At 38.7% G+C, this 22,203-nt stretch overlaps 1 protein-coding gene across 2 annotated transcripts in view; it reads left to right on the top strand.

Annotated features, from left to right (window-relative positions):
- Nucleotides 1–22,203, top strand: part of ASAH2 (N-acylsphingosine amidohydrolase 2) — a 68,292-nt gene that overhangs the window by 10,856 nt on the left and 35,233 nt on the right. For both annotated transcript variants that reach the window (XM_047761033.1, XM_047761032.1), the window contains exons 4-8: nucleotides 6–182; nucleotides 1,417–1,544; nucleotides 2,955–3,032; nucleotides 19,941–20,061; nucleotides 22,051–22,176. In XM_047761033.1, the coding sequence (XP_047616989.1) occupies nucleotides 6–182; nucleotides 1,417–1,544; nucleotides 2,955–3,032; nucleotides 19,941–20,061; nucleotides 22,051–22,176 (630 nt within the window). The remainder of the gene's footprint in view (nucleotides 1–5; nucleotides 183–1,416; nucleotides 1,545–2,954; nucleotides 3,033–19,940; nucleotides 20,062–22,050; nucleotides 22,177–22,203) is intronic.

Raw genomic sequence — 22,203 nt, 5'->3', positions numbered from 1 at the left:
TAAAGGTCCTGAACAGACTGCAGAGTAAATATGGCTCCCTGTACAGAAGAGACAACGTTATCCTGAGCGGCACTCACACACATTCGGGTCCAGCAGGATATTTTCAATACACTACATTTGTACTTGCCAGTGAAGGATTTAGCAATCGTACTTTTGAGTACATGGTCAATGGCATCATGAAGGTAGGCAAAGGACCCTAGAGGCAGCTGTTCTTTAGCATTACTTGGAGTGTTTCAGGAGTGGTTTCTATGATATGGAGAGTCCCTATAGGATCTTGGTCTGATCACAGTCTGAGCACCTACCTCCCTTTCTCATTCCTGATGCATTGTAGTTTCTGGTCCTGAGCTGTGGGCTGCTAGTCCTGAGGGACTGATTGATTGGGAGAGGAGGGTTTAAGGGCAGTAAACCTCTTACAGTCATCTAAAGAGACAGAAGACAATTTGTATGTTACCCTTATAAATTACAGGTCCGTACATGGTCTGTTCTCTGAACAAAGTCACATGAAAAGGAACCTACTGAGGAACTAAAAGTAATTACAAATAATTCCAATCCTTCCTTGTATTTCCCAGAGAGCATAAAAGGGGATCCAGTTTATTCCACACACCCTTTTTTTAAGTCCTCCAACAGCTCTAGACTGATGTGGGGCCCTGAACTGATACCCTCAAACTCTTTTCCCCTTCCTGGTTTGAGTAGTTTTTACTCCCCTCTCTCCTTCTAGGTAATTATTTCCTTTTATAGAATCCTTGCTAATGTTTTCTTCATTCTTTGTCTGTAAGGTTTAGCCCTCTCTACTTTTTCTTATTATGTCACCCCGCCACCCCCAAAACCAGGGATCTAGCCTGCAAAGGTAGAAATGTCTTGACAACAATGCTTTTCATAGTGTGAATAGCAATCTAGGCTTTATGAAATCAGTTTCATAGATTGCAATGAGCTTAAAAAAAGAAACTAAAACAAAAGATTGGAAAGTATCATAGTGTATGACACAGAATATAGTTTGTTTTATGGACTTTTGTTTCAGGATACATATATTGATACGTATTAAGTTACAATGGAAAATGTTTTGATTGCTGTGTTTCTCAGTTAAAAAAGTTTAAAAAACTGCCTTAGAGGGTGAGATTGGAAGATAGAGAGTTGCCAGGGTCAAACCTCCCACCATCTGAAATGGCAGACGGTGCCTGACTCAGCAGCCCTGAGAGACTCAGGTGCTTCCCTATAGAGAGCACTTCCTCTCTCCACCCTGAAGGCCATGTCTGTTTACCCCTGGAGTAATACCAGCCCTGAGGTTCCCAGCTTTCATCCCATAGCAGGGACAAGTTGGAGACAAAGGAAATTGTTCACAGGAATCTTCTGTTTATATCAACTAAGTCCTTATGCCTACCAGAATTTCTAACTTTACAACTGTTTTTCAACCCATAGAGCATTGAGATAGCACACACAAATATGAAACCAGGCAAAATCTTTATCAACAAAGGCGATGTGGATGGTGCACAGATCAACCGAAGTCCCACTTCTTACCTTCGGAATCCACTGTCCGAGAGAGCAAGGTGAGAGGGAAATTATCAAAGTGAAACCCCATGTTTCCGTTAGGAAACAGCAACAAACTATAAGGACAGGGTTGATACTTGCTGGATAGGGTGAGATCCTGAAAGCGCATTACAGCCAAAGTAATTAAAAATGTGTTTATTATCCAAGACAAGCAGAAATAAAATGAGACTGTAGAAGCACAGACCAACCTATCTTCCCACGTTGCTGGCTGTGGGACTCAGGTGTGAATGTTTGAAGGACTCTGGGCTTTCAAACCAGGCACAACTGTGGTCTCAGCTTTATCACTTCCTAGTTGTGGGACCTTTCGTGGTTTATTTAAATCTTAATTTATTGTCTCTCAGCTTCTTCTTTCTGTAAAATATAAAAATGTGCATTACATATATTTGCTAAATTAATGAATAGCTCTTTTTATTACATTATTCACAAGAAATCATTTTAGTCCAGGAGAATGGAGCAAGAGGGAAGAGATTAGAAAATTTAAAAATTGGCATGAAGACTAAGATATAAAACTGGCATAACTGAAGGAGGCAACTGAGGAAGATGATTTTTTTAACTTTTGTATGAGGAACCAGGTTCATGACAGAAGAGAAGTACTTGACTACTATGGCAGAGTAAAATAATATTTCAGTTCAACTTGATATTTTACATTTGTCTGCATATGTTTCAGTAGATTCCAAAATAATTGATTTTTAGAAAATGTAATCTGATTTCTGGAGTTCTCGTAGTGGCTCAGTGGTTAACGAAACTGACTAGGAACCATAAAGTTGTGGGTTGGATCCCTGGCCTTGCTCAGTGGGTCGAGCATCTGGTGTTGCTGTGAGCTGTGGTGTAGGTCACAGACGCGGTGGCTTGGATCCCGCATTATTGTGGCTCTGGTGTAGGCCGGTGGCTACGTCTCCGATTAGACCCCTAGCCTGGGAATCTCCATATGCCATGGGAGCGGTCCTAGAAAAGGCAAAAAGACAAAAAAAAAAAAAAAAAGAAAATGTAATCTGATTTCCTTTGAACAGAAAAGATTCCTTTAAGTTGTAGATCAGGAATGCTTTTGATTTTGCACATTCCCTGCTATTTTTAAGAGATTTCACTAAAATTTGATATGAGTAGAAATTTCAAAGGACATGCCTTTTGTAAGAAATAGTATATGTTCTATAATATTGCCTATATTACATAAAAATGGATATTTCCTCTCCAGTTAGCTGACCTAATCCCCCTTTGATCACAGTTGCGAATCATTTCTTTAGCTGAGAAATGAGGTCCTGGATGCAGTTCGTTGGACCACAGAGTGTCAGGGAGCCTTGCATACTGACAGGCATTTTGTTTTCGTTTTTGTGTCAGCTTCTACTTTTTGTCAAACCCGAGGGCCAGGCTCTAACCTAGAACTGACCAAGTTTCTTTGTTTTGCTGACTAGGTATTCTTCAAACACAGACAAGGAAATGTTACTCTTGAAAATGGTAGATTTGAATGGAGACGACCTGGGTCTTATCAGGTACTTCATTTATTTTTTAAAATTCCGCTTGGATGATTTTCCTTGATGACAGGGGGAAGGGAAGAGACTAGAACAGTGGCAGCCAGAGGCTGAGAAAAAGCTGAGTGGTTGAGTCAGATCTGGGCTCCACCCATGGACCCTTTGGCAAGGTTCTCTGCATCTGAGGGCTTAGTTCTTCACCTGTAGAACAGGGCTCATGAAAGGATTAGGCAAATGAGGGATCTGGGTGCAGAAGTTCAGCTCAGCATCTGACACATGGTCGAAAGGCTCAGTGAATGCTCTTGGTTATTATTGTATCAAGATACCATATGCGGTTGTGGACGATGATCTCTCAGAAATAAGAAAACAATCTCACCAACCAGGCAAGCGATTATGGATTTGAGATTATTTACCTGTGTTTTTTTAAAAGGATTAAGTTAAATCAGATGTAGGATATTACCAGTTAGTGATGAAAGCAGAACCGAGGCTACCTAATGGAAGCAGATGAGGTACAATTGACAGCTTGATACAGATTTTAGCTCCATTTTATGTGTAAGAAAACACACGGATTTTGTTTTCTTTGAAAAGGAGGTATTCGCATTTACATATAATTTTGGTTGCTGCAATTGAACTGTTCGGGAATTGTCTTGGGTGGGTAACAATCCCAGATACCTTGACACATGGACTTCCAAACTGACATAGAAAATGCCCTAAAGGAAGTGGATGATAGCATGTGGGTGTAAGAGTCAATGGCTTGGGTTCACAGTCATTTAGTAGCTGTGTGACTTTGGAAAAATTGCGTAACTGCTCTATATCTCAGTTTTCTTACTCTGAAGTTGAGGGATAAAATGTGTCCCTAGATGGTGATAATAACTGTTAATAAAAGTGGTAGAAGTCTGCTAGGGAAGATTACAAAAATATTTAAATGAAAGTTCCTATGTGAGTAGAATTAAGTAAAATAAAAGTAAATTGGAGTTCCCGTCATGGCTCAGTGGTTAACGAATCCGACTAGGAACCATGAGGTTGCGGGTTCGATCCCTGGCCTTGCTCAGTGGGTTGAGGATCCGGTGTTTCCGTGAGCTGTGGTGTAGGTCGCAGACGTGGCTTGGATCTGGTGTTGCTGTGGCTGTGGCATAGGCCGGTGGCTACAGCTCCAATTCGACCCCTAGACTGGGAACCTCCATATGCCACGGGAGCAGCCCTAGAAATGGCAAAAAAAGACAATAAATAAATAAATAAATAAAAGTAGTAAGAGGTGAAGAAAAACACTCAAGACTATGACCTACACTTCAAATATTAGGGTTGGTCCTGTAACTAGATGGAGAATAGCATGGGTAGTATGGGTTCAAGTTTTATTTTTTTATTTTTTATTATTTTATTATTATTTTTTGTTGTTTTTTTTTGTCTTTTTGTTGTTGTTGTTATTGTTGCTGTTGTTGCTATTTCTTGGGCTGCTCCCGTGGCATATGGAGGTTCCCAGGCTAGGGGTTGAATCGGAGCTGTAGACTTCAGCCTACACCAAAGGCCACAGCAACGCGGGATCCGAGCCACGTCTGCAACCTACACCACAGCTCACGGCAACACCGGATCGTTAACCCACTGAGCAAGCGCAGGGACCGAACCCGAAACCTCATGGTTCCTAGTCGGATTCGTTAACCACTGCGCCACGACGGGAACTCCTGTTGTTGTTTTTTGATCACGCCTGTGGCATGTGAGAAGTCTTTGGCCAGGGAGTAAAACCATGGTACAGTAGTGACAACACAGATCCTTAACCCACTGAGCCACCAAGGAACTCCAAGAAGATTGGGTTTTAGGACTGGAGTTCAAATCCCAGCCCTGCCACTTACTAACCCTATGGCCTGGAAAAGATAATTTATCTACTTGCACTTCAACTATTCTGTTTGAAAATGAGAGTAGTAACACCTCATAAGTTTAAAGGTTAAATGAAATGGTGTATGCAAGACTAGTTCTGTGCCTGATGTAGAAAGAGTTTAATAATTTTAGCTAAATGCTAAGAAGCAGAATAGTATTCTATCTCTTCTGAAAACTCCATTACTGGTATATTGAGTGTTTGAAATTCTTAGCAATAGAGTCACTTCTATGAGGTTAAAGTGAGGTCACTCCAAAGTCCCCCATAAAATAACCTTTATTATGTGGGTTGATGTAATAAGGTGTATTCTTTCATTACAGTTAATTCACCTGCTGATTACTTGTCACCTAGCACTTAACTCAATAGACTTTCTAAATGTCAGACATGCAACTGTATGCTTGGGATATGTCATGATGACTAAAGCATAATCCCTATCTTCAAGGTTCTTATAGGCTAGTGGGATGATTAGAGCCAGAGACAGACAGATTAACAAGTGATCATAACATAAATCAGTATGCTATTACTTGTGCATAAATAAATGCTTGCAGAAATTTGCAGGAGGTAGGACCAAACTCTCCCTGGAGCACTGTGGAAGTCTTCAAAGAGGAAGTGACATTTGAACTGGACATGAAGGAGCCATGAGATTTCCCATGGCATCAGGAAAAAACCAGAGTCATGAGGCCAGAGTATGGGCTGGTTCAGGGAGTGGGTGAGAGAGAAATCTGGAAAGGTAAGCTATCTTTTGTTTTGGAGCTCTTCGGTGGGGAATTTGATTAGGAGACAGTCAGGCTAAGAGCATGTCTGTGTGACTAGTTGGATGGAGAATTCCCAAATTTATTAGGAGAAAAAAGTGCCTTTTCTCTTATAGTTTCTACTTAACTCTTAGCTGAATGACTGAGACCATTCGTGCTTCCTTTTTATAAGTTTCTGAACTATTTAACAAGGCCCAGAGAACACTCAAAATGCTATTTTGGGGGCCAGATGTTCTTTGCCTCCTTTCATATGATGATAGAACATATCTGAAAGTCCCAGGGTCAACTGTCAAGGTTATACCAATGCTTTTCCATCTGCTGTGCTTAACACCCTGCAATAACTTTCTATTGTTTCTATAGCCGCCATATGTTACCCTTAGTATAATTGCTTCTGCAATTGCCTCTGGTTGCATAGGGATAATTGCTCTTTGAATACATTAAAAAATGATCCAAAACATAAAGTCAAATCTGGGCTGAGAAATAACTCAGCCACCATATGTAGGTGCCTGCTGCTAGAATCCCAGGGTATGAGGAGTTTGGAAGCACAAAATCTTCGATTTGCAGAACATGAAGATCATCTAGTAGAAACTTCTGCTGACGCCTAGAAAGGTGATGTGACCTGCCTGATGTCACAGCCAAGACTATTCTCTTCACATGCCATATTGAGGTTCATAATTTATTCCTTGCTACTTTCATTTTTGTTTTTGTTTCCTTTTTTTTTTTTTTTTTTTGGTCTTTTTGCCTTTTTTCTAGGACGACGCTCTTGGCATATAGAGGTTCCCAGGCTAGGGGTCAAATTGGAGCTACAGCTGCTGGCCTACACCACAGCCACCGCAACACCAGATCCCAGCCGTGTCTGTGACCTACATCACAGCTCACGGCAATGCCGGATCCTTAACCCACTGAGAAAGGCCAGGGATCAAACCCACAACCTCATGGTTCCTAGTTGGATTTGTCAACCACTGAGCCATGGCGGGAACTCCTGTTTTTGTTTCTTCATTCAGCAAATCTGCACTAGGCACCTACTAGAGTGCCATGCAGTGCTTTCCAGTCCTTGGAATGATGCATTTCCAGTAAATGGTCATAATGTCAGGAATCAAATACCTGTATCTATGTCCCTTGAGCAAATCCTTTAAAATCTTTGAGACTGAGTTTCTACATTTCTCAAATGTGGATGTAACTTCTTTCCACATAGAGATTATTATGCATTCATTCATTTATTAAATATTGTGAAATATGAGTCATGAACTGAGTTAGCACTACATAGATACACTGATGAGAAAAAAATTGATGTACAAGTTGTTGCTCTTAGAGAAGAAATGGAGGTACCACCAGTTGCTTAGTCTACTGGTAGAGAAAAAACATAATCAAATAGTCATGAACATGCATGTAATTATAATTGGGTTAAGTGCTAAGAAAGGAAGGTATGTAGAGCTATCTTAAAGGACTTGATCTGGTCAGGGAGACTGAGAAAGGACAATGTTACTTCCTCCTTCCCTGAGGAAGTAACAATGGAACCAAAAACCAAAGCAAGGATAAGAGTTAACTAGCAAAATTGGTGGTGGAAAAGAACATTTAACACAGATGCAAAAACATGTGCAGAAGTCCTGTGGCCCATTTGAGAAGCTGATAGAAGGGCTATGTGGCTGGAGTTTGGAGGACAGTGGGGCAGGGTGTTGAGGATGAAAGTTGGAGGTGGAGATTAGATATCATGATGAAGATTTTGGTCTTTATATCTAGGGGAACAGAAAATCATTGACGTCTTCTAAAGAGTTTGGTCTTTATATGAAGAGGAACAGAAAATCATTGAAGCTGGGGTTGGGAGTTGGGGGTTCTTAAAGGGTCAGGAAGAGTAGTGATTTGAGGAATGAAATGGAATTATGTGCATGAGATTAGTCCATAAACCGTTGAGTCCTCTACAATTGGGAGGCCACCATTTGCCTCATTTGATCTATCTATGGAAGGAAAATATTTTTTCCTGAAACAACTGTATGCATAAATAGTAAATGATTTTTCTCCAGATGTGGAGAACATGTTTGGGATGTTCTGAATTCTGATTTAAAATATAAGCTGGGTGGCAATCACAAAATTCACTTTGGGAGATTCTGGAAGGAGCCTGTCATCCAATGGAGAAGGTGACATGGAGTCCTGGGAGATCCTGCTGTAATCAGATACCATGTGTGTGAAGAAACTATGAAAGGAGAAAGCAAAACAGATTTCAAATGTCTGCAGCAAAAGGAAAGTCACATTGGTGGGCAGATAATCAGAATGGCAGCTGAGTGGTGGACAGCCCCTTCTCTCACAGTAGCTCTGGTGCAGGCGGCTCCGGGGGTGTCTGCTGGGAACATTGGTTCATTTCCTCAAGGATGATGCACAGGACAGCCTCTGTCTCACTTCTTTTCTCTTCTCCCATCTCTTTGCTTCTGCCAAGTTTCCTTTATGACCATGCAGGAGTGTCATGGACCCTCCCCCGCCTCTTTTCCTCACCTGGTTAGCCCTCTAGAAGTCAGTATGGCATGGCTTCTAGTCATTGGAGCTGTAAGGAAGGTCTGAGAACTTTTCTAGTGATTTCTCTATTGCCTTCTGTTTTGTACATTGCAAATACTTTTATTCTTACAGAAAGGGGTTATCCTTTCAAGGCACATTAAAAAAAAGTGGGGATAGTGATTTTTTTTCTTTTTACCTACTTGAATGATTTATGTATACACTTAGAAAAACCCAATTTATGAAATTAAACTAATTTATTTGAATGATATTTACTTATAGGACTCAGTTTGGGGTGTGTGTGAGTGTAGTGTGTGTGTGTGAATTTTCTCTACCATCTCTGTGACTTCCTGAATTATAATTTCTAACTGTCTACTCTCTCTGACTCTTCATTCTACCCTTTACATTCTCCCTGCAGTGTACTTAACTTCATGCTGAGAGCCAAAGTGGAAACCTCAGTGATTGCCCTTCACCAACCATCCTTGACCTCTTCTCCTTTCTCCATCTCATCTCATCATGCCTTTATAAATACCTTCTCCATTAGCTTTAACTCTGACTTGCAAAGCTCCCCCTCCTTTCTATTTCTGCCTCCTGAATTTCTCTTTCCTATTCTGTCTCTGCTGTTGTGAAGCTTGCAGCTGCCTTCCTGCTCTAGCTTTCCCATCAAGCTTATTTGTGCTGTTCCCTTCCAGCAAAGTGTAGGCTTTGGTTGTATAGCGAGTTTTCATTCTGCTTCTTGTCCATCCCCCGGTAAAGTGAAAGTGCTTATTAAAGACTTTCTGATGACAAGGGTGATGATAGTTGACTGATAACAGGGTAAACCATGCTTATTCATTTAAATTGTCCCAGATTTAGAAACCAAAGCTGTAAAAGCCAGTTGGTAGAACTGGCAGAAGACATTGGACTTACTTCATCAAGTCACTCATGGTTAATATTCAGGTACATTGTCTTCTGCCCATTTCCTTACATGGAATGTATGATAAGAAATAAGCCTGACTAAAAGGTCATTCTTTAAAGGTACATGCTCTCTTGGTTTTACATACTGTGGGTACTTGAAATTTTTTTACACACTGTGGGTACTCGAAAAATATTTACAATATTATCTTCATATACTGAAAACTCTCAAGTGTTTTTTGTTGTTTTTGTAATGATTCTCTTTATATGTCATAATAATTTTTTTGTCTCAAAATCTATATATTTTCGTATTGCTAACTCAGCTCTCCACAGGTTAGAATTTGCCATGTATATTTTTCTTTTAACTTTAGTTTGTCCTTATGATTTAAAGATGTCTATTATGAAGATTGCATTGCCTTATTTATTTGCCTTTTTTTTTACTCTGATGATCTTCAACTTTTAGTGATTTGAGTTTTTGTGAATTATGATTATTACATAGCTGGACTTGTGTATATGCCTTCACTTTGTCCTATTTGTCTCACTTTTTCAGTGCTTTTTCTTCTTCTCTGAGCTTTTTAGGATTGATAGAGATTTAAATCAATCTTTAAGTAGAAGGTTATAGTTTCCGAAGAAGGGGCAACAAAAGCTCTTACCCCAAATATTCTATACAAAATTGACCTCGCCAGTTGCCATCAAGAGGTAGAGATTTCTTGAAACTTGGCCAGTTCTGAGACCACTTTGGTGAATAAAATATGGGAGAAGTCACAGCACGAGGGCTGAGATAGTTGGTTTTTAAATAGATTTGATTTTTGGAGTTCCCGTCATGGCGCAGTGGTTAACAAATCCGACTAGGAACCATGAAGTTGCAGGTTCGGTCCCTGCCCTTGCTCAGTGGGTTAACGATCCGGCGTTGGCATGACCTGTGGTGTACGTTGCCGACCCGGCTCAGATCCTGCGTTGCTGTGGCTCTGGCGTAGGCCGGTGGCTACAGCTCCGATTTGACCCCTAGCCTGGGGACCTCCATATGCTGCGGGAGCGGCCCAAGAAATGGCAAAAAGACAAAAAAAAATAGACTTGATTTTTTAGAGCAGTTTTAGGTTCACAGCAGAATTAAACAAAGTACAGACATTTCCCATATAGCCCTGCCCCCAAACATGCCTAGTCTCCTTCAGTATTAACTTCTCCCACTAGGGTTTCTTACAGTCGATGAACCTATGTCGACATGTCATTATCACCCAGAGTCCATAATTCATATTAGATTCACTGTTGGTGTTATGAAAGTGGCTCTAAAGAATCCTCTTCCTTTTGTTTACGTATCAACAGTGAACTAAAATGAAATTTCAAATGATCTGGTAATGCTGGGACTCAATAACTGCTAGTATCTTATTATATAGCCTTTTAGACCTTTTCCTAATCATGTTTATATGACACTTTATTTTCAAAATGTGAAACTTTATTGTATAAACAGTATGGTATATACAAAAAAGTATAACTTTTTTTCACTTGGGAACACTTTATAAATATCTTTCAGAGCCATTAGAATTATTAAATCACTGTTTTAAATTGTGGTATAGTATCCCAGTATGTGTATGATAATGTACCCAACTTATCACTAATCATTTGATATTCAGTTTATAGTTTTTTCTATCATAAAGTATACTGTGATGAGCATTTGTGAACAGAGGATATCTTGTTTATATGTGCCAATGATTTCCCTAAGTTAAATTCTAGAAGTGGGATTGTTGAGCCAAAGGGGAATATTTATTATTTAGGCTTTTTTCATACTTTGCCAAGTGGTCCTCTGGAAAACTTTTGCTGGTTTACACTGCTTCTATCCATGCGTGAGTGGAATGTTATTTCCCATGCTCTTGACAATCTTGGTATTACCATGCTTTACAAATGTTGCTAACTAATAGACCCCCAAAAAGCGAAATCATTTTTGTTTTCCTTTTGATTTCTTCAGTTCCTAGATAGTTAGGCTGAATTTTAAAAAAATGCTTATTGGCCATTTCTTGTTTTACTTTGTTGATTGCTTAATCATACTATTTAGGATGTAAGAATTTTGATTGCAATAACTTAATGGAGTCCACCCAAACTAGGTATCTCTCCAGTAACATTGGGGGGTTATTGGAGAGGGTTTTTTTCATCTCGGGTTTTTAAAGATAGTGAAGAGAGTAGTTGAGAATGTACATCTCTTCTCTGGAGTAGAGATGGCAGAAAGATTCTACAGGATGCTGGCCACTAAGTTTACCTATAACTTCAGTAGGGCTCCTCTGGCTATAGCTCACTCCCTTCCTTTACTGTGAGCAGTTCAGCCTGTAGTCATTGCTTCTGCTTATTTAAAATTCCAGTCGCAGGAGTTCCCATTGTGGGACAGCAGGTTACGAACCTGACTAGTATCCATGAGGATGTGGGTTCGATCCCAGGCCTTGCTCAGTGGGTTTGGGATCCAGCATTGCCATGAGCTGGGGTGTAGGTCAGACATGGTTCAGATCCTGCGTTGCTGTGGCAGTGGTGTAGGCTGGCAGCTGCAGCTCCAATTTGACCACTAGCCTGGGAACTTCCATATGCCCTGGATGCGGCCCTAAAAATAAAAAAAAAATTCTTTTTGACCCCTTAGGGTAAAATTCTGGGCCTACTAACCCAATGTTACACAATGAAACACACTTTGCTTTCCTTCTCCAAATAGTCTGAGGTGGGGCGGGGTCAGGAGGACAGTAAGGAAGGTGAAAAAGAGGTGTGTTAATTAGAGTTAATGCCAGGTAACACAACAGACAGGTCATAAAATTACAGTGGCTTAACACAATAAAGACTTTAATGTGCGTATTTCAAACTCATGCAAAATCTAATAAAAATTGGGTGGTCCTTCTGCACATGTGTTATTAGCCAGAGCTATTCACATGCTCCACCCTGCCAGTGGGTTTAGGAAATAGACATATTGGTGTTTGCTAAGCCCTCGAGTCTCTGCCACAAGAGGGAAGGGTTTCCTCTAATTATTTAAAGCTCATATTAAATGGGTTGAATAGACACATGTTGAATATCACATGCACACACATTATATATTTTAATATTATACTTACCACATGCACTCAGAACTTTGTGTATCTTTTCCCCTTACAATCATCATCATCATTACATCAACAGCAGTGGTGTCAGAATCAGCATCATCAACATCATCATAGTGATGCTTTATTCCATTCTCAGCATAGACCAGTCTATATGCTAAGCACATCGGATGTATTTGTCCCTTTGTCAAATGCTGTGAGGTAGGCACCACTATTAGCATTATGTTACAGATATGAACATGGAGTTTCAAATAGGTTAAGAACTTTTATTTGACTCTAGATCTAGTACTCTTAGCCACTAAAACATATGGGTTCTATATTAGTTCTTCCACAACAAGTCTCTATAGACTGACTGGATTAAAGCAGCAGAAATATATTCTCTCACAGGTCCAGAGGCAAGGCGTCTGAAATCAGGGTGCTGGAAGGCGTGGTTCCTTCTGAAGTTTCTGAGGGACAATCTCCTCCATGCTTCTCTCTTAGCTTCTGGTGGCTGCCAGCAGCTCTTGCCTTGTAGACACATCACTCAATCTCTGCCTCCATCTTCATGATACCTACATCTCTATGTCCAGGTGTCTCTCTGTCCTTTTCCTCTTGTTATGAGGACACCAGTCACTGGGTTTAAGACCCATCATAAACCAGTATATTTTCATTTGATTTTTACCTTGTTTACAACTCTGAAGTCTGTTTCCAAATAAAGTCTCATTCTGAAGTTCTGGTGGACATGAATTTGGGGGGACACCATTGAATCTGCTACAGCATCCTATGTTGTATTTGTCCAAAGAGCTCCCATGGAATTACACATCTTCATGAACACTGCTTTTGAATGGAGGTACAATATTCTCTTCCCCTCATGGTGCACTTTTAGGCTGGAGGTAACCACACCCAATGGTGTTCCCTCCCCTGGGCTGACTGAGGTGAGCAGGGCCTGGATTTCGGCCTCCACTTACCTCTTTGCCACTCACCTTTGTGCAGAGCATGGCCTCCATGTGGAATATGGCAGCTCAGATCCAAGAGAACAGAATCTGGGGTGGGTTGCTACTATTTTAGCATACTTAAGAAGCTCAATACTGCATCTGGCTTTTCTGTTTCAGAATTGGAAGTGCACAGTGTCTGAATTGAAAGGGACACTAGAAAATGCCTCAGTTACACAGGAGTAGAGAATGATTTTTCTGTATTAATTTGCTGTTTACTGATTCACGAAGCATAATTAAAATCTATGACTTTTCCGTCTTAGGTAACAGAGATTCAGAAATTTTAACTAACTTCACTACACCTGAAGATAAGGTCTCAAATCTCCTGACTTTCCTCAGTATCTTGATTGCATCACGCTGACTCAAATAGAGCCTTGCTCTAGCTATGACATGATCATTATTTTAAAATGTTTATTATCAAGGACATAATTATCCTTTTATGTCTATATTCTGACTTTTGAAACAACCTAAGCCTTTCTTCTTCTCTTTTGAACTTTGCTTTGATGACTATTTTTTTTACCAAATAAAATAAATCGTAAGTAGAGCTTTCTTAAATTAAAGTGACCACCTTTTTGCATCTCTTCATAAATATTCATCTCTTACCAAAGTACTTTGGTTGCTGTGACAAGCCTGATATTTTTATAGCATATATTTTAAAGGGCAGAGGAGGAAAAATACAGCATCTCTTTATTCTGAAATGCAAATAACTTTTTTGAATACTTATTTTTTTCAGTTTTGTAGAGAAAAAGTTCAATTAATTTTCAGAGGCCTAAAATAAATGAAAATAAATAAAATAAATGAGAATTCAAGTCTGTAGTCTTAACTAATAGACCAAAATACTTGGCATTTTCTTTCTCCCCAGATATGATGGTGGTTCTATGGTGGAGGACACACCTGATTTCTCTTTGTGTACACACTTGGATACTAATGAATTCATGTTAACTGAGTGAATGGACCAACCATCATTTCTCTTTTCCCTCTTCCATTCTGCTCTAGCCACCCTCACTATCCATTCTTTGAACACACTGTACTCCTCATCTCCATATCTTTGCTAGAAATGACTTTTCTCTAGTCATCCCCTTGCCCAAGTTTCTACTCATCTTTTAAGACCCAGTTCAAAGTCACATAATCTGTGAAGCATTTTTTAAGTGTGAGATGATGCTTCATTCATCTCTAGGTCCCCAGTGTCAGGCACAAAATCAAAACTAATACAGACTGAATGAGCAAATGATTGAACAGAAGGGACAGAGCCAACATCTCACAGCAGACAAAAACATGGGCTTTGTGTTGTGACAAACTTGGATTCCTCTTAAAGAAATCTCTATGACCTTGACAGGGTTACTTCATCATTCAGACTTTGTTTCCTTGGTTTGAAATGAGGATAAAGAAAACATCTGACTTGAAGGTTCTTGGGAGAATAAAATGAGATCCTATCTATAAAATAATTCATTCCATTAAGTGCTAAACGACAGTCCAACATTGATAGAATTGTTCCATAGGTTTCCTTTGATTGCACTAGAGAGTTTGCAGTCTGGTTGAATCTAGCTGACCTTAGTGTGAACATGTTAGAAATCTTGGTTGGAGTGTCTTGGAAGTGTCATGGTCACCAGCCCATTTTCCTTCCAAACTAAATGGAGAAAAATACTACAAAAAAGCAGACTTCAACTAACTGGAAAATACTAGCCGTCTAGTGTCCCTTGGCACTTGAGTTTTAGGAGAGACAACCCACAAAAAACTAATTAAGGGTTTTTAAAAACATAGAAAACTTGCAAGTAAATTCTAGGGGATGGTCTTAGAACTACCTTCAGCCCAAACTTCTGTACCTTTCACAATGGCAAATACACATCTTGGTGACTGAGTGCAGCCTATAGGCTGGTGATTTGTCCTAATACTGTTTAAAAAAATTTGAAATGGATGAAGGCAATCAAAAAGTACTACAAACTCCTAGTTACAAAATAAGTACTAAATCATAATATACAACATGATAAATATAATTAACACTTCTCTGTCTTATATGTGTAAGTTGTTAAGAGAGTAAATTCCAAGAGTCCTTATCAAAAATATTTTTCTACTTCTTGAATTTTTTTAACTATATGAGATAACGGATGTTCACTAGACTTATTGTGATAATCATTTCATGATGTATGTAGGTCAAATCATTATGCTGTATACCTTAAACTTATAGAACATTGTATGTCATTTATACCTCAAAAAAAAACTGGAAGAAAAAATTCAAATGCTTGATAATGCATTGCACTGTCCACTATTGCACTGGAATAGTGCAATAGTTCCAATGCTCTATTATGGAAAAATTTAAATATATATACCAGTTTAGAGTGATTAGTATAATGAGTCTCCATGTAACAATTACCCAGCTTCAATAATTAGTAATCCTCTGACACTTTGTTTCATCCCTTCTCTCTCTTTTGTTTGTTTTGCTAGAGTATTTATTTATTTCCCCAATACATTATTATTATTTTTTCTACTGTATAGCATGGTGACTCTGTTAAACATACATGTATACATTCTTTTTTCTCACATTATCATGCTCCATCATAAGTGACTAGACATAGTTCCCAGTGCTACACAGCAGGATCTCATTGCTAATCCATTCCAAAGGCAATAGTTTGTATCTATTAACCCCAAGCTCCCCATCCATCCCACTCTCCCCCCTTCCCCTTTGGCAACCATAAGTCTATTCTCCAAATCCATGATTTTCTTCTCTGTGGAAAGGTTCATTTGTGCTGTATATTAGATTATAGATATGTGATATCATATGGTATTTGTCTTTCTCTTTATTACTTCACTCAGTATGAGAGTCTCTAGTTTCATCCATGTTGCTGCAAATGGCATTACTTTGTTCTTTTTGATGGCTGAGTAGTATTCCATTGTTTATGTATACCACTTCTTCCTAATCCAATCATCTGTCAATGGACATTTGGGTTGTTTCCATGTCCTGGCTATTGTAAATAGTGCTGCAATGAACATGCAGGTGCATGTGTCTTTTTTAAGGAAAGTTTTATCCAGATAGGTGCCCAAGAGTGGGATTCCTGGGTCATATGGTAGTTCTATGTGTAGATTTCTAAGATACCTCCATACTGTTTTCCATAGTGGTTGTACCAGTTTACATTCCCACCAACAGTGCAGGAAGGTTCCCTTTTCTCCACACCCCCTCCAGAATTTGCTATTCATGGACTTCTTAATGATAGCCATTCTGACTGGTGTGAGGTGGTATCTCATGGTTGTTTTGATTTGCATTTCTCTAATAATCAGTGATGTTTAGCATTGTTTCGTGTGCTTATTGGCCATCTGTATATCTTCTTTGGAAAAATGTCTATTCAGATCTTTTGCCCATTTTCCAGTTGGGTCGTTGGCTTTTTTGCTGTTGAGTTGTATAAGTTGCTTGTATATTTTAGAGATTAAGCCCTTGTCAGTTGCATCATTTGAAACTATGTTCTCCCATTCTGTAAGTTGTCTTTTTGTTTTCTTTTGGGTTTCCTTTGCTGTGCAAAAGCTTTCAGTTTGATTAGGTCCCATTGGTTTATTTTTGTTCTTATTTCTATTGCTTTGGGAGACTGACCTGAGAAAATATTCATAGGGTTGATCTCAGAGAATGTTTTGCCTATGTTCTCTTCTAGGAGTTTGATGGTGTTTTGTCTTATGTTTAAGTATTTAAGCCATTTTGAGTTTATTTTCATGGATGGTGTGAGGGTGTGTTCCAGTTTCATGGATTTACATGCAGCTGTCCAGGTTTCCCAGAAGTACTTGCTGAAAAGAGTTTTTCCCATTTTATGTTCTTGCTTCCTTTGTCAAAGATTAATTGGCCTAGGTGTCTGGGTTTATTTCTGGGTTTTCTATTCTGTTCCATTGGTCAGTATGTTTGTTTTGGTACCAGTATCACACTGTCTTGATGACTGTGGCTTTGTAATATTGCCTGAAGTCTGGGAGAGTTACGGCTCCTGCTTGGTTTTTGTGCCTCAGAATTGCTTTGATAATTCTGGGTCTTTCGTGGTTCCATATAAATTTTTGGATTGTTCTAGTTCTATAAAAAAATATCATGGGTAATTTGATAGGGATTGCATTGTATCTATAGATTGCTTTGGGTGGTATGGCCATTTTTACAGTATTCATTTTTCCAACCCAGAAGCATGGAATATCTTTCCATTTCTTTACATCTTCTTTAATTTCCTTGATTAATGTTTTATAGTTCTCAGCATATGTCTTTTACCACCTTGGTCAGGTATATTCCCAGGTATTTGATTTTTTGGGGTACAATTTTAAAAAGGTATTATATTTTTGTATTCCTTTTCTAATATTTCATTGTTATTATACAGAAATGTGACTGATTTCTGAATGTTAATCTTATATACTGCTTCTTTGCTGAATTTGTTGATCAGTTCAAGTAGTTTTGAGGTTGAGTCCTTAGGCTTTTCTGTATATAGTATCATGTCATCTGCGTACAGTGACAGTTTTACCTCTTCTCTTCCTATATGGATGCCTTTTATTTCTTTTGTTTGTCTGATTTCTTTGGTTAGGACTTCCAATACTATGTTGAATTAAAGTGTTGAGAGTGGGCATCCTTGTCTTGTTCCAGATTTTAGTGGGAAGGCTTTCAGCTTTTCTCCAATGAGTATTATATTTGCTATGGGTTTGTCATAAATGGCTTTGATTATGTTAAGGTATGTTCCCTCTATACCCACTTTGGTAAGAGTTTTTAATCATGAATGGATGTTGGACTTTGTCAGATGCTCTTTCTGCATCTGTTGAGATGATCATGTGGTTTTTGACTTTTCTTTTGTTAATGTGGTGTATGACGTTGATTGATTTGCATATGTTGAACTATCTTTGGGCACCTGGGATGAATCCCATCTGGTTGTGGTGTATGATCTTTTTTATATGTTGTTGGATTCGCTTGGCTAAACTTTTGTTGAGAATTGTTTTGCTAGAGTATTTAAAAGCAAATACGAGATATCATTTTACTCAAATATTTCAGTGTGTATCAGAGATGAAAACTCAAATATAACTACAATCCATTATCAACCAAAATATTAAAAATAATTTCTTTTTTTATAAAATGATTTTTATTTTTTTCCATTATAGCTGGTTTACAGTGTTCTGTCAATTTTCTACTGTACAGCAAGGTGACCCAGTTACATATACATGTATACATTCTTTTTTCTCACATTATCATGCTCCATCATAAATGACCAGACATCATTCCAGCAACCCACTCTTAAGCATATATCCAGACAAAACTTTCCTTGAAAAAGACACATGAACCCACATGTTCATTGCAGCACTATTCACAATAGCCAAGACATGGAAATAACCCAAATGTTCATCAACAGATGATTAGATTAGGAAGAAGTGGTATATATACGCAATGGAATACTACTCAACCATCAAAAAGAACAAAATAACGCCATTTGCAGCAACATGGATGGAACTAGAGACTCTTCTCATACTGAGTAAAAATAATTTCTTAATATGATCTTAAACCCAGTCTTGGTTCAGTTTTCCCTGATTGTATCAGTTGTTTTGTTTGAATCAGAGTCCAAATAGTCCACAAACTACATTTGTTGTCTATGTGTCTTAAGTGTCTTACCAAGTAACAGTTCTTCTCCTTTATTTCTAGGCCATTGAGTTCTTTAAGAATTTTTAAATCAATAAATATTTCACCAAACCATGGATTTTTTGAAAGATCTGGCAACACTGGCTTATCCTCCCATCAGGCAGCATTTGGCTGCAGCCCAGTAGAGACTGTGGTCCTTAGGAAATGCACGTGCCTCTGGTTTTCCACAGTTCATGGTCCCTATTATATCAGCCAAACTCCTATATTGCCTACCCAGCCCCATAGATAGGGTGCTAGCCACCTCTGATCTACATATACATCTGTTGGCCAATGAGAACTGAACCTTAAATGATGATTTGAAGCTCCTAAGCAGCTCTAGTCAATAGTCAGTGTACCATGATACTTTGGTAAAAATGTTTAAAAAGCTTTAGTAAAGAAAAGTCAATGTAAGCTTACATTCTAAATTTAGCTTGACATTTGATTAATTGGCATTTCTCTTTTCTTGCATATTCATGCTAATTTGCTTTACAGCTTTCAGTCATGTAAACACTTTTTTTCAGCTGTGTGGTCACAAGCAGAATACTGGTAATAACAGCCTATCTCTCCAGGATGTTGTGAAGTTCAAATAAAGTAACAGATGTGAAATTAACTTATAAACCCTATAGCTCTATACTTAAACAAGGTATTACTGTGCATATGGATTATGCATAGCATAGCATCCTTTTTTACACCCCTGTGCATTTACTTTGGTGTTCTTTCTCCCTGGAATCCCTTTAGGAAGTAATTGCTGGTCATCTGTGGTCCCAAACATTTTATGCCTATTTATTTATAGCATTTGTCACATTGTAATAAAGCTTTTTCTTTACTCTGTTGTCTTCTGCAAGATTCTAGAGTAGACTGCAGTTTATGCAGTGGTTGGCACAGAGCAGACTCTCCATAAATGTCTATTTAGTTGGGTAGTATTGACTTGAATAATTGTGTGTGTGTATCTGTCTTGAGGGACAAAGTCTATGTTGATTCAGTTCTTTAGGTATATCATCTGGTAACTGACCAGTATTGGCTCTTGTTAAAAGTTTATGATGAAGATAACAATGATGAAATATTCATAAAATAATGTTTTTAAGTCAGTGATCAGACTTCTTGAGTATATTATTAATAATTTAAGTTCTTTAACAATGAAAGAACCTAAATGTGGAGTGCCTGTCATCAAAAGATTTTTTTTTTTCTCCCTATGGCGAAAATTCAAGTTCTAGTCATCATTTTGGCCTCAGTTAATCCAGTTCTCTTCAACAAGAACTTAGGGCTTCTTGTTCTTTTATAGCTGGTTTGCTATCCACCCAGTCAGCATGAACAACAGCAATCATCTTGTAAATAGCGACAATATGGGCTATGCATCTTACCTTTTTGAGCAAGAGAAGAACAAAGGATATCTACCTGGACAGGTGAGAATTTATGTCATTGAGAGCATCATCTTAATTCTTTGAGTATCATCATTCATGCAATGTTTGGAATAGCTGATTCAGATCTTCATTGAAGTGTCATTATGGCTGTCACATACTGATTTGCTTGGATGGAAAGAAGTCTTCCATCTTCCTGATTGGGAAAGAAAAATTCAAAATGACTAATAACTTTCAAATAGTCTATTTGTATTGATGACTTCATAAAATTACAATTAGTTGGATGTGGAAGGGCAAATTCAAGATTTTTGCAGTCTGTATAGCTTTTGATCAACTTGGGAATGTGATAAACTTGTGTTGATGCTTACTTTCGTTTTCAGAGCTGTAAAAGTATTAAGCACCTTCTTAATGATGTTAAAAACCTGAATGAGGACAAGGGGATGTGTCCTTTCCTCTGGTCCAGACTTCCCTCTTAATTTCCTTTCAAGGGCTTTGTTCTACTTTCTTGAAATATGGCTGAAGTCAGAGTCAACCCTAATCTATTTGACTTGTTTTTATAACTTTGAGTGCTGGGATCAGTGTTGGAGGCCTGGAAACCCAGCCTATGTACTCTAGAATGCTTGCCAGCTCTACGTAAATTATTGACCACAGACAGATAAATGGCAAGGAAGGACCCTGCTCTGCTTGACCCCAGCATCCAAGCTTCAAATGCAGAATATGTGATGGGATGACGTCAGGCCCTTGTCTTAAATAAGTGTCCCATTAGATATTAGCCCCAGGAACATTTGGTCTGATTTGTAGCTACCTTGTTGACAAATCTCTCTTTTTTTCATTTTAGCCTATTTTTTATTTATTTTTATTTAAAATTTTTTTTCCTTTTTAAGGCCGAACCCGCGGCATATGGAAGTTCCCAGGCTAGGGATCAAATTGGAGCTATGCCACAGCCACAGCAATGCAGGATCTGAGCTGCATCTGCTCCATATACCACAGCTCACAGCAACACCAGATCCTTAACCCACTGAGTGAGGCCAGGTATCAAACCTGCAACTTCATGGGTCTTAGTTGGATTTGTTTCTGCTGCTCTGTGATGGGAACTCCTTAGCCTAATTTTTTAGGGAAAAGAGTTTCCTTTTATATTTTTAGAATGAAAAAAGACACACAATCTCCTATACTTGCCTATCTCTTCCTCTAAGAAAAGTGAAAGACATTTAAGGTGCAATGGTAGACTAGTTGGGTGGAGGTTAAGGTCTCACCCTACCCTAAAATTTTATGTTGGTATTTCAGGTTGAAGAAATTGAGAAAAGATACAGGGAGGGCAAGGCTGGATGGTGATACCATATCAAGGTTTAGTTTTGCAACAGAAAATCCAGATTGGCTCTTTACCTTTTCAGCCAATAGGATATTTATTTTTTTATTTATTTAGTGTTTTTAGGGCCACACCACAGCAATGGAAGTTCCCAGGCTAAGGGTTGAATCAGAGCTACATCTGCCAGCCTACACTACAGACATAGCAACTCGGGATCCAAGCATCTGTGACCTACACCACAGCTCATGGCAACGCCGGATCTGCAACTCACTGAGAGAGGCCAGGATCGAACCCTCGGCCTCATGCATACTAGTTGGGTTCATTACCACTGAGCCACAACAGTAACTAGGATATTTATTTTTAGAGGGAAAATGGATCTCTGAGCTCCCGGTTCAACACCAGACACTCGATTGATAGGTCAGCATTTTATAACCTGTTGTCCATTGTCTTTTTTGTCAAAGTGTTTCTGTCTAAGACACAAATGTGAAACTCTCCTACTTGAAACAACTTTATGGATAATTGAAATATCATGAGCAATAATATGTATGCTGACTGCAATGGGAGCTTTCTCAGAAATAAAAAATTTCTCTGATATTGCACATCCTCCTTTTATTGTGCACAAATGATTTTGAATGTTTCACCAGAGTGGATTAATGTTTTGCATTTTTAATGGACCCCTTATGGGAAATAAGAAAGAATAAAAGGCAATTGGTTTTTTCTTTTGGCAGGGACCATATGTAGCAGCTTTTGCTTCATCAAACCTGGGAGATGTATCCCCCAATACTCTTGGCCCAAGTTGCATCAACACGGGAGAGTCTTGTGATAATGCCGATAGCACATGTCCCATTGGCGGGGTAGGTAATTATGACATGAAATCTTTG

Source organism: Phacochoerus africanus, chromosome 15, assembly GCF_016906955.1.
Source record: "Phacochoerus africanus isolate WHEZ1 chromosome 15, ROS_Pafr_v1, whole genome shotgun sequence".
NCBI lineage: Eukaryota > Metazoa > Chordata > Mammalia > Artiodactyla > Suidae > Phacochoerus > Phacochoerus africanus.
This window is presented reverse-complemented; position numbering and strand designations above follow the sequence as displayed.